At 42.6% G+C, this 13,653-nt stretch overlaps 1 protein-coding gene across 1 annotated transcript; it reads left to right on the top strand.

The window, feature by feature from the left end:
• The first annotated feature begins 11,004 nt into the window (after positions 1–11,004).
• On the top strand, positions 11,005–11,955 carry LOC134048113 (protein phosphatase 1 regulatory subunit 3E-like). The gene has a single exon (XM_062499701.1). It carries the CDS (start codon positions 11,005–11,007, stop codon positions 11,953–11,955), a length of 951 nt encoding a protein of 316 aa, XP_062355685.1.
• Positions 11,956–13,653: the final 1,698 nt, after the last annotated feature.

Genomic DNA, 13,653 nt, shown 5'->3' with positions numbered 1-13,653 from the left:
CAGTCTGGCTGAAGAAACTGCAGAACAGAATCTTGCAGTTCCTCAGGAGAAAGTAACTCTGCTGTGGGGAATGCTCCCAGGTTTCACAATGTCTGTACAGTTCTCATCTGAAATGTGGGATATATTTTAAAAAAAGGAAGGCCTCACTTGTAATTTTGTTTCTTGTGAAGATATGACTGACTTATATTTACCTGCCTATTTTGAAACGGAGAGATAAGATAAAAAACAAAATTAGGTTAATTTATTCTATTGCAATATCTTTCTAGTAATGTCACAACTTAACATTTTCAAGTGTTTTTCCTTCTCATTTCTTCCCCTGGCTGGAATACCAGAGAACATTTCTTCGTACACTGATTTCTGTGTTTCCCATGTGCAAGTTGTCTGTACTGATGTGAAAGAGAGGCAGTTACTATAAACCTGGTTTGGAAAAAGAGTATTTTCAACAGCTGTAGAAGCTGTTCATTACCTCTGAATTTAGAAAGTCAGTCTTTACTCTGCAAGAGAAGGAATCTTGAGTGCTGAGGAGCAGAATTACTGAAGGGTTTGAATTGTAGCCATCTGAGGTTTAAAGTACTTTGAAACTAATTTACAAATTACAGTGGCAATTGCCATGTTACTGTGTAAGCCAAAGCTCTTAGCATCAGGGACTGCCAGGAAAAGGCCCAAAAGTTTGTGCAGATGAAATCTTATAATGTAATCATTACCCAGTTATTGGACTTTGCAATTATAACTATTTCTGAGCTTTGTGTGTTTTATTAGAACATGCAAAGCGCAATCATTTCACTCAGTCCACTGGTTTAAAACAGTGTGGACTTTTATTAGGTGAACACAGTACTTCAACATGAAGTCATTTATTGAAAGTACAGTATTAAGAAACTTATTAAATGTCTGCACTGTTTCTGGAAAGACAAAATGAACTTCTGACCGAATTTAATTTCTTCACTAATTTGGTTCTCCATAAATTATTCTTAAAAACAGAAACATGTTTGGATCTGGCTTACGTCACTCAGTGTGGATTTAAGTATTTTTGTGAAAATGTGGACAATGCAGCCAGACTTCATAGTTTTGGTGAATCCCACACAAAACTTCATTAAACCTGATCTGAAACAATATTGCTGAATATTAGGAATTCTTCACATTTAAACAAATTTGTGATTTTCTATTTTTGCCTTCATTATAAAATAAACTTCAGACACAACTGTTTCTGGGTAGAACTAAAAAGATACTTATCTCCCTTTTTCTGCAGTTTGTCTCTTGATTTGATTTTCAAGGCACTGTATTGTAAGTATTGGTCAGCAGTGACTTACTATCTTATTCTTTTTTGTGACCTCCTGCCATTAGAGCTGTTATACAGAAATTAATATCAGATTCTCTGTAGCCTCTAAGCACAATTTTTTAATCTCAAAGTGATACTAATGTTACATGTACTTACCCTTTGTGTTCCTTGCTTAATTCTGTTAAGCTGTGATTGCTGGATCTTGATCTGGATGCCTGTGTAACACTATTATAAAATTCAGTTAGTAGTAGTAGTTGTAGTTTTCATTTGTATGTTTCTTTAATATAAAAAGAGTTGAACAAATGAAACAGCAGATTTGGGACTTGCATTCTGTGAGAACGTGAGCATAAATAAGCTGAAAAATCAAAGGTCTGTCTTGTTGCCTTCCATATTTGTTTGTCAGAATGCTAAAAGTTTGCCTGACAGTAGATGTTCTTCTTACGGCTTGATTTGTGTCTGTTTCTGCTAATACCCCTGTGAATGCTTTCTCCTGTGAGTAGGGAGGGAGTTCTTCTCAAAACTTTGTGTTGGCCTAGAAAAATTGGTAGTTTTAAGTCAGAGTTTGCTAATGCTACGTATTCTTAGCTATGCGAAGCTGCTTGTGTCTAGAAAATTCTCACTTCCAAAGGATATGAAAGCATTAAAAAATTTATATATACTTGCAGCTGTGAATTAAACAGCTGCAAAAGACACCTTGTGAAACCTCGTGTAGTTTTGAGCAACTTGATCAGTGTCTGTAACTTAATGTATGTAACTCCTTACAAATTTTTATTTCAAGGCATAATGTGTTTGGTTTTCTTTCTTGTTGTTGGAAACAAAAGGCTGAATTTCCCTGTTAGTCATATGGACCCCAGTTGTGTAGGGACAACAGAACAAAGAACAATGCTTGCCTTCCACTGTTCTAAATCCTTATGCTGCTAAGATGTGAATTGATTTTTTTGTGAGGCTGGGTAAAAACGTAAGGGTTGGCAGGATTAGGATCTTAGGGGGCTAGAGAGGGCTTAATAGCATCTTAAATGCAGGAAAAGTTAATAGAACTGATACTGAATCAACATAGGGTGCTCAACTTGCAAAAGAACACGTTCCTGAAATGGCAGCTCGGAGGTGAACCAAATGTACTTGCCTTTAACATTAAGGTTGTACAGCTTCCTTTGCTTTAATATATTTCTGATATATGCTGTTTTTTTAAACATTATCTTAATGTACCATTGACTGTTCCAAATACATTCACACCAAATTGTTGGTAACATTCTTGGCCTTGCAAGCTTTTTCATTCCTTTTTGGTTTAAGGTGCTGCTATGCTTGTGTCCTGGTGGGATGGGCCTCCTGTAACCAGGCTGCCATTGATAACAGGAACACTGTGAGGATACAGCTGTTTAATGGTAGCAATCCAGTGTATGGTGCAATCATGCATCTTCTGTTTCTTTTATTGTTGTTTTTTAAGAGTTGATGTGAACTTAAATGTGTGCGAGAAGGACTTGCTGCTTAGAACATGACTGAATTCTTTTGTTTCAAGTGCCATTGCTATGCAATGAACAGAACTCAGTGCTCAGCCCCAAAGTCAGGGTGAGGGAATGTTTGTGTTTGTGTGTGACTCTTCACTGAAAACTTAACCCAACAGCCTGAAATGGTGGAAACTCCTCAAGGAACTGCCCAGTTAAACAGAAGTCCCTTTACTTGTGACCATTTTTCATATGCTGACTTTACAGTACCTTCAACAACTAGCAATGGAATATAATAGATGACTTGTGGTGATGTCAGCTCTACGTTTCACAACATCCAGTGCTTTACATTTCAAGCACCTGCATGCAGAGCTAGATTGACAGTACCTCTATCTACAGACATTTGCAAGTGCATCTGTAATAAAGCTAGATATGAAAGATGGCCATATCTTTACATCTGGAAGACTTCAACACCTGATTACAATGTCATTTAAATTTGTAATTGTTTGGAATGAATGAGTAATAAATCTCATGGGTGAGTCTCCCAAAGCATGTGTGAGTTAATCTCAGCAAGGCTGAGAAATGTCCTTAAAATATTTTTCTTTTCATTACTGGTGGGTTTGTTTTTTATTATTTAGTGGGCAAATCTAGTTTTCAAAGGATATTCATGTTTAATTCTTGCTATTTAAGCCAGTAAGCTTGTAGTGACCAGACAAAATCAAGCATTCATTTCTTAGAACTATTTTACAAGTGACAATCCCAAAGAAGGAATGTTGTCCTAGTAACTGTGAAACTTGTAATTACATTATTGCATGCAGAGGAAACCTTGTGCCAAAATACTGTTTCATATTTCCCTCTCATGGAAACTGAAGTGTTACACAAAGCTACTAGTAAGTTATTCACAAGTATTGAAATGTTTTGTTCATAAATGAAGCACTTATTCAGTCCTGTAAATTATACATATTTTGGAATAAAGTTAACTTCAATCGTTTTTTGCCTTCTGTTTTAATGGCCATGACCTCTGCCTGCAGAGGCCTGGGTGGGGGATCCAGTGCCTATTGGCAAGTACCACCCATTGCTCCTGAACTTCTTAGTTTTATTTTACAAAATCTCTACCGACTCAAAAGCTTTCAAAATGTATCTTACTATGTCAGTTCTTGATCTTTGGAGGTGCAAAAAGCTTCTGTCTCAAACCTCTTGTAAGCGCATGCAAAATGTAATCTTTACCTTGTACATGCAGTGGAATGAAAACCTCTGCAGTTCCAGCTCTGTGACAGATGCCTCACCTCTACAACAGATTCTCAGGACATGGCTCCTTTGTTTCCTTCCTCAACCTTACCATCCACCTCTTCTGTAGTTTTTAAGATCTCTGGTGTCATGACACCATGTAGAAATTCAGCTGCATTATGATGGTTGATTTTCAAAGTATCCTGTTCACTCTAACATCTTATGATTTTGTAATGTGTTTTATATAACTGAGAAAATATTTTTTGCTGCTGTAAATATTTAAAAACCACCAAACCCTGGAGTGTCTTGGTTTGGGTATGTCTCATACTCTGTCCTTTTTCTTCCTATACAGTTCCCATGCTTAGTGATGATCCCACCATTTTCTGTTGGTTGGAGGATATAAAATGCTGATTTCTGTTGTTCTGTAAATCTTGCATGTGTGATTCAGAGGAGGTGAATGAGCAGAAGCCTCGTGACTGAAGGTTCATCTGCACTGTTCCCTCAGCTGTAGTCCTGAATGAAGCATTCCCTGATGGACAGCAGGAGGCTGCTGTGTTCAGCCCTGTCACAGTCCCAGGTAAGCATTTGCAAACAGCAACATTCAGGTATTTCCACAGGGGAAAGGAAGGTATTTATGGAAGGATGTCATAAATATCTAGAAAGTAAATCTGTGTTCAGAGCATTTAAAATCATGAAATGGTCAGACGTGTAAGATCCTTCTGGGAGTAACAGCCATATTCCCATCATAGAGATGGTTCTGCTTTAGATGAGGCTGTTACTTCAGGCTTTCCATCATCCAGAAAAGATTTGACGTACGGGCAAAAGTCAGCTAGTTTGACAGACTGCACCTCTGGGAACTTTACAAATGGTAGACAGTCTGAAAGGCAGGAAAAAGTAACTCTTGATTGAGAGCAGACTGAGAAGAAAGTAGCTGTTCAGAGGTAGGGAAGACCTATCCATTTTCAACTACTGTATTTTCAAAGTACTTTCTTGCCTGCTGTTGCTGAGAATTTTGCTGGCAGTGAAAGTGTTCCTGACTGGTTTGGGTTTAGCTCTTGAATTTCCTTCACTTGAAGAAATTTCATGCTGGCAAGCTGATTGTTTTCCATCAGAACAATGCAATTAGGGGCTCATTTTCTTTCTGGCTCCAGGATTTGACAGTGAATCAGTCCTTTGGATGTTTGGACCTAAAACAATAGGAGAAAAATGTTGATTTAACTTTCAGGTGTTCCATCATTGCATTTTGTATTGTTGTCAACAATTCACTTGTTTAGTTTTGGCACCTTGGATGGAGGAAGCACTTCTGACTGATCCAGCTTGTAACTTTATTTCCTTTCTTTGAACAGTAATGGTGTTGTTCTTAAAAGAACTTAACACAAAAACAAGAAACTGCAGTTTCCTCTGCTGGAAGAACAGTGTATTCAAAGGCACATAACTTGATTAATCTCATGATGGCTGAAGTGTTGTATATTTGTTTCTTTATGTTCTAGGTCTTTAATCTGTAGCTTTTCTGGTCTTCAGCTGCAGGTCTTATAGAATAATCTGTGAGTGTGGTCTGTGTCCCTGTATCATGTTGTAGCAAAACCAAATCTGTCTGATTTGACAGTTTCAAAAAACACAGCAAAATTCTTACCTGGCATGAAACATGGAATTTTCCATTTCCATGGAAAACATGGAAATAATGTTCATAGTTTTCTTTGCAACTTTTTTTTTTAATGTAGTCCTAGAAAACTGATTGTCTGCCATAGCTGCATCTTAAAATTAGTATCACAAACATCTTTGACTTTTAATTGATAATGCATTCATTTCTCAGCTTTCTTTTTGAAGCAGAATTATTTTCACTTATCTGAATGGAAGAAATCTCCTGGTCTTTGAAAAATGTTTCTAGTTTCACAGTTAGAGAGAGAGAGAGAGATGGATGTTTGCATTTTCTATCTAGTGGAAAATGCAACTGAAGTAAGCATATATTAATTTCTTTATCTTGGGGCTATTTGTAAAGGATGCTTGTTTTGTAGAAGTTGCATTTTATAACTAAATATGGAAAACATATTAGAAAGAATTTTACCATAGGGGGAAGGGTCCAAGGAAGGGAAGAAAATGGTCTATTAGACCTAACAGTGAAAAAAAATAAAGCATGCAACAAGCTTATTTTTGGGTCTATAAAGTCATGAACTAGTACTACTGAGACCATTTGCAGTTGATAGAAAGCCCTGTGGTTATTTTATAGCATGGCATGAAGACTGAGTCACAAGGACTTACCAGAAGATGGGGTTTGGGGATGTCCCTAAGTACATTTTTTTCAGATACTTGCATGAAAAGCTGTGTTAAAAGTTCTAGGACTGAAAGAGTCCCAGACCTGTGTGCTGTTATGAAATCCTTGTTAAGAAAATTCAATCCTTCTAAAACGTGCAGATTATTTATATATGAAAAATACATGCTCTTTATCGTTTTCTTCATAAAAGTGATGTATATAGGGTATTTTTTTCTTTTTCACAGTCTTAACTGGGCTTTTTTTTTTTTGGCTTTTTTTTTTTGCTCTCTGTAAAAGTCTTAAGCCACTCAAGAGTCAACAATTAATGCTTAATTACCAAAATTTTGTGTGAGCTTCATCATACTCCAAGGCAGCTTCACAAGTTCATAGATGTAAGTAAACTGTTAAAATTCTATTTTCTTGCTAATGCCATGTCTTCATTTGGATCCCAATATTTAAAAAGAAAAATAAGAACAAAAAAGTCAGAACCCTAGAAACCCAACATCCAATCACAAAACACCCTTTCCAAGTGTCACATCTTTTGTTTAGCAGAACTTTCAGCCTGTTGGAATTTACTCAGTGATCATTGTTTGAAATCAAATAACCTTGATATAACTCTGTGAATCAAATAATTTTCACCTTAATAGATAAGTGGTTGGTAAAGATGTTTTTTGATACAGAAATCAATACCATTGTTCTTTTACAGAACTCAAGCATGCTATCTAATTCTAGAGGTGTGACTAAGATATTTTCTTGGGGAAATAAATAAAGTCTGAGTTAATCATCAGCGTGGGAAGGTATTTTTAAAGTAGAAGCATGCATCACAACTGTATCGTGCAAGGCTTGCAGACTGCCAGTGTAAATACCATTGTCACATTCATGTAGTCACATAAGATTATTGAACTCAGGAATTATATTCTCATGTAACACCTACGTAGTTCATAGGCTTCAGAGGATCTGCACAGATACAAATGGGAGTAGAAGTTGACCTTTACAGTTCTTATACTGAGTCACAACTTCATCTCCAAAGCTGCTGTAACCATAATGCACTTTGCCTTTACATCCATTTTATCTGCCTGCAATTCTCATTGCTAAATATAAACCTGTTCTGGAAAGTTAAAGTGGACATGTGACAGTGGCCACTTTGGATAAGCCCCAGCACTCAGACACTCTGCCCTATTAATGGTTCCATTGTAGTTCTGCCTAATGCTCCCCAGCACTGGTGTTTGCTTTCTCCTAGTTTACCTGGACTCAAGACAATCAGTAAATGCAGCCGAAGAAAGCTTCCTGCTCACTCTCTGCTACAATTCTGTCTTTTTCTTAGCAAATCTTTTAACAAAACAGAACCAAATGTCTCTGTTCATTTAGCTGGAAATTTTCAAGCCTCTGACAGATTTTAATTACACTTTGGTGTGGCAGGAATGTCAGGGGTGCTCAGCTCACGTAGGCAAACAAGAAGCTGTCTTTAAAAATTTTGACGTCAGCTGGAAGATGCAGAGACAGGTCAACAAAATGTTATTAGGACAATGTTAATTAGGACAAACCTTTATCCTGTGACAGTGCTATTTAAATCTGCAGAGGGAGAGGAGTCTGGAAGAATGAAAACAATGCCTGGGCACTGTTTCCTAAGGCTGTCAACAATAACTGCAATTTAAGACCTTCTGCTGTTCTGGCCCCTATAATACAGCAAAGCTGTACAGCTCTAGAATTTACAGGATGCTGTCTCTGTTAGTGCTGGCACCTTCAAAATTATCTTGTCATAAAAATACTCTATCTAGCAAAAACATAATAGGTATTTCTTTAAAGGGGGTAGCTAGGGCAGTGTTAATGATTTCTGTATCAGCTTGGTCTTGACAATATTATTTGGAAAAGAGTCTTGAAAAATTCCTTACCATAGCGCTATAAAAGCAGAGAGAATTTAGGCTTTGAAACTTCAGTGTTCAAATTTTTGTGAACTAAATTAAGATTGAGAGGGGGTGGTGGATGGCTGCCTACTACTGCACATATTAATCCGTATTTCCTGTGTGTGGAAGTGCTTACTTGCTTCTAAGGATTTCAGCATTTGCTATGTACAAATATTTGTAGTAGCCAAACCCGAATTTTTTTTTTATTTCCTTTTACAAATGGTGCCTGATGCTTCCTATCTTTAACTCAAGCCACAGTTTCCACATCACAGAAGGATGCACAAGGCTGCAGGCTATTTGAGGGAATGTGTATATTTGTTATATTTCAGTGCTCAGGACTTTCATTTACTGCATTAGTCTTAAAATTCATCAGAGGGAGCAGACCAGCCTAGTACTAAGGACACCCTCAGAAGTGAAAGGCGTGGGTAAGAGTTCCCACAGCACATTTGGCAAGTGAGCAAGAGTAAAAAGAAAGCAGCAGCATCCTCAGATTCAGTGAGACTTGCTGGGAATGTTTGGATTGAGAGAAGAAAATGAGAAATACCATTGTGAGAATTCTGGTGGTGTTTACACAGTGACAGTGCTTGAGACACGGCTGAGGTGCCCTCTCATCTCATGTTGCCTTGACCTGACTAGTCCAAAGCTTATTGTGTTGGTTTGGGTTTGTGTTTTTTTTTTCTTCTTCTTTCTTTTTGCTGTAATTTCTCAGGTTTTATGCTGTATTTTTTTGCTTACTACTTTGGAGGAATCTGTATTTTCAAGTCAGTTACATGAGCTACCTCAGCTGCAATGACCAGAGAAGAAGGAAGTTGGGGTTTTTGGTTCCATGAAATACCGTGCTTGTGGAAGAGGAGACCTGAGAAAGCCAAAAAGCAATAGTGTTACAGAAGTTTACGATAAGAATTAGGAAGAAGTTGGGCAACTAACATTACCAGAAGAGGGGAAGTGAAACTTTACAAAGGTACCCCAATTGTGTAAAGTACAGTAGAAGCTAAATTACTCCAAAGTTATGTTCCCAGGCATACCACAAAAACATCCAGACCTGACTGAATGGGTAATTCGGAATTCAGCTTACTAGTGCTGGTAGTTTCAGAGTGGTTTAAAAATGCAAAGGCTGCATATTGACATAAAAAAATAGAAGTTCTCTCTACTTGATTTAAGATTAACATCAGCAAAAGCAAGTGTTAATTCATTTTAAAAATGTTCATTATGACAGAGGGAAATTAAGGAAAAATAATTCAAAAGGCTGTTGCCTTAAAACCTGCATGAACAATTATCTGAGCCTGTTCTTGTTCTCCCCCATATTAATATGAGTAGATGAAAACCAGTCATGAGTTAACGTTGTTTTACTGAAATACTCGTTTCTGTGAGTGAGACACAGGAAAGAGACCTAAAAAAATGTTTCCCGTGGTGTGTGTCAAAGGACAAGTGAGACAATTTAAAGATTCTGGGCTAATGAATTCAGATGTAATTATTTTTATTGTTACTATTTGATTTTTCAAAACCTGTAATCAGGCTGCAAATGTGAGACAACGGCACAATGTAACATAATGGTGACATATTTAATACTGGTTGGCATAATTTTTCCTACTTATGAATCAATTGTCATTTAAAAAGATTTGGAGGCCAGCAGCAGTAATCTAGGGATTATTTTCATACTTAATAGTAAAGGAATTAAAGCTGATTGTTCTAATATGAGACAGCGGGTAACTTTTCCCTGTGTTCTGGTAGTGGCTTTTTTTTTCCTTAACTCTTAGTCCTTATCAGGTTTACTTGTCCTATTCTTAATCTTATCAGCCGCATTTCCACTGCCTAGACTGTCAAAGGAACACCAAGTGCTGCAGATAAAATGCTAGAGGTGTAAAAAGCTCCTGCTCAGAAGCTAAATCAGAATCACATGTCAGCACAGTTCAGGGTCAGGCTCTGGCAGGATGGTAGGATCATTGTTTTTAATGCCATTTACTAATTAATAATGAGTCCCAGATTACGGAAAGTCTGGAATGAAGCGCTTACTAAAGTAGTGGTTTAGCTCCTTGAACCGGCTACACCAGAGTCTGTCATTAAACTGGAATTTATTGAATATTGCTCAGCAATTTCCAAATGCTCTTCTGACAAGAGGCAGCGTGGTTTATGTTTCACACCATCATCCCCGGTGTTTCGGCCGGAGCTTCTTTTACCCCCGTTGGAGACGCGTGGCAGGTGTATTTTATAGGGCAGATGTACTGTAAACGCATTACAGCAGATCAGCTGGATTTCTTCCTTTAAATGTATACTGTGAGATCCAACTTGCAAGCCAGCTGTTTCTTATCGGCCCGTGTAATCTTCCCGAGCCCGGCTTTGCCTCTTCCTCTCGCTGCTATTTCTGTAACGGGATCGGACGAGCGAGAGCGCCGCTATGAATTTTAATGCTTCCACTGGGGAATCCCTGCCGCCTCCTCCTTTTGGATGAGATCCTGGAGGAAAGACCCAGAACAGAGCGAGTGGGGAGGAGGAGGTGGACGGCGTATCCGCCGAACTGGGGAGAGCGGGAAGGGGGAGGCGCGGGGTGTCGTTAGGAGCCGGGGCGAGGCCGACACCGAGGCGGGCACTGGGGCGGGTGGGAGCCATGGGGAAGGAAGGATGGCTCGGGGCGTGCGTCGCTGCCTGACCGCGGCACGTCACCAGCGGCTGCAGCCAGAGCGACGCGGTCCCGCCGCCGCCCCCGCACACATGAGCCCGCCGGCGCTTCCCGGGGCCGGCCGCGACCTGGACGGCACCGAGGGCATCCCGCAAGGTCCGGGCGAGAGCCAGAGCCCGCGGACCGGGCGCTGAAACAGCCTCGCCATCCGCAGCCCGCGGTCCGAGAGGAGGAGACCCGGGTGCCGCGCCAGCCGCCGGCACCGCCGCCGCTCCCGCGGGCACCCCATGGATAAGGCGGGTTCGCTGCACAGCTCGGTGCCCGGGCCGCCGCCCCGGCTCTACCTGCCGCGTAACTTCAGCTGCAGCGCCTGCCTCTATGGCAGCCTGGCCGAGCAGTGCAGGGCGGGTTGCAGCCCCGACGGCGACGCCGCGCCCACGCCCGTGGTGCGGGAAGCGGCGGGCGAGAAGCCGCCGCCGACCCGAGGCCGGGAGCCCACGCTGCCCGCCGTGCCCCCCAGCCCCACGCAGCGCCGCCGCGCCAAATCGCTGCCCACGCCCGGCGACCGCAGCCTGCGCCCCGCGCTGCAGCAGAGCCCGTCGCGCCGCAAGACCGTGCGGTTCGCCGACTCGCTGGGGCTGGAGCTCACCTCCGTGCACCTCTTCTGCGAGGCCGACCTGCCGCGGGTGCCGCTGCCCGCGCCGCCGACGCCGCGCCCCGCCGACCTCCTCAAGACCAGGAAGCCGCCGGCGCTGGGCGACCTGGAGCCGGTGCTGTTCGGGCCGCCGCCGCTGCTGCTGGAGCCGCTGTTCCCGCCGCAGCCCGGCGCCAGCCCCGGCTTCGCGGAGCGGGTGCGGCAGCACAAGGTGAGGCTGGAGTGGGTGCGGGCGGAGCCGGCGGGGCTGCGCGGGGCCGTGCGTGTCCTCAACCTCGCCTACGAGAAGGTCGTGTCGGTGCGCTACACGCTTAATGGCTGGGCCAGCTGCGCCGAGGCTGCCGCCACGTACCAGCCTCCCGGGCCGGCCGACGGCATCACCGATCGCTTCGCCTTCCTGCTGCCCCTGGGCGCCGCCGCCGAGACCGCGCTTGAGTTCGCCGTCCGCTACCGCGTCGCCGGCGCCGAATACTGGGACAACAACGAAGGCAAGAACTACCGGCTGCGGGGCCGGCAGCGCGTCCCGCCCGCCGCAGGGCCCCCGCAGGACCCCGACAGCTCTGCCTGGATCCACTTCATCTGAAACGGGGGAGGCGCGGAGCCCGCGCAGGGCCGGGGAGACCCTCCGGGGGTCTCGGCTCACTGCCCCCGCCGCCTCCCCGCCAGCCGCACGGAGGAGTTCTCCCGAGTTCTGCTTACGGAGGGGTAATTTGTATTTTCTGTGTCACTAGCGGGGTTGGGAGGAACCCTGGCTCGCCTCCCAGGCGCTCGCCGGGTGAGGCGCGGGGTCCCCTCAGTGTCCCGAACACTGTGACTTCCACCAAAGCAGCGCCTGCCGGCCGGGCTCCGCCTGCAAAGGCCGAGAATGTGCGGGATTTGCCGGCCAGGACCGGGATCCGCAGGTGAGCGCACACCCTCCCGGCCCGGAGGTCAGGCTGTCGCCTCAGCAGGTTACACGGAGGGCGCTCCCACAGGGCGTCCCTCCGTCCTGTCCTCCTAATCCTGCTCAAGCAGAGCCCGGCTCCAGCGGGGCCTGGACGCGCCCTCAGCGCCTCGCTGACCCGCTCGTGTTAATCGTCCCGCGGGGCCAAGGGCCTGCTAGCGCAGGCTAAGGGACAGGTTAGTTCTGAACCCAAAAAGACAAAAGTACGGACGCCCCAAGGCATGGTTTTCCATTATGCAATGAAAGTGTTCGATTTAAAGCAAAGATTTGTTTTGTTTTGTTTTTAACCCTATCTTGGTTATTTAATCATAGTTAGGGAAAAAAAAAAACCTGATCACATTCAATTTGAAATTCACGGAGGGCTTTTTAAAAGAAAGTGTTTTGGTTTAGAATTTGTGCGCTGCATGATGAAAAAGTTTGTCAGGATCTGGTGTTTGTTTCAGTAGGATTGGCCCCACAAAGCTGCTTGTGTTCAGGTCAGCAAGAAAGTTGTGGAATTGCCCCAAAGGAACGAAAAGCTGTAAGAGTTGAATTCATAATTCCATTCTGTATCATGAGCAACACCTTCATTTTTTTTCTCTTGTTAACAGTTTAATTAAACTGGATCAGTGCAGGAGCCTGCTTTCTGATTCTTCTGCTCTAAATTCTTCGTAATAACTTCAGTAAGTGATGCATTTCACAAAATTGGTGAGGTTTAATCAGAAAAATCAAAAAGTTCATATTGTATGTTGCCATACAAAATATATCAAAATTACACAATGTACTGGCTTCTGCCTTCAAAGCTATGTTTTAAATTATATTAGCACTAAAAAAAGCATTTTCCTTTTTAAAACTGCTTTTTCAGGAATTCAGCTGAATACAGGTTGTGCTGGTGCCAAAATCTGGGTGCTAATTTTCCAGGACTGAGGCATGTATCTGCTGGAGAGGGGCCTCTGCAAATATAACTTCAGAGAGTGGTAAAACCCTGTCAGTGTGATTTTTCTGGTTGTGAAGGGCTTTAAGATTAGGCCTTTAGGTTTTGGATTTTCTGTAGGTTGTTCTGGGATGAAATGCGATTGTTTTTTTAAAAAACTGTATTTCTGTGTTTCTTGAAAAGGTTAAGTGTCCCAAGCATCTTGAGTAATGTGTGGAGTAATGAGCTCTCACAGAACCTTTTGACTCTGGTGAGAATTGGAAGCAATTTTTTTTCCTGAGGGTCTGATCCAGTCAGAATAATTAAACTTACAAAATCTGGTGGGGGGGGAAATGTCTGGAAACTCGGTGGGAAAAGAGTATTTAATTTGATTTCTGTAGATTATTGGTTCTGATTGAAGTAATAAGGAAGTAATAAGTAATTGA

Source organism: Cinclus cinclus, chromosome 11, assembly GCF_963662255.1.
Source record: "Cinclus cinclus chromosome 11, bCinCin1.1, whole genome shotgun sequence".
NCBI classification, from domain to species: domain Eukaryota; kingdom Metazoa; phylum Chordata; class Aves; order Passeriformes; family Cinclidae; genus Cinclus; species Cinclus cinclus.
This window is presented reverse-complemented; position numbering and strand designations above follow the sequence as displayed.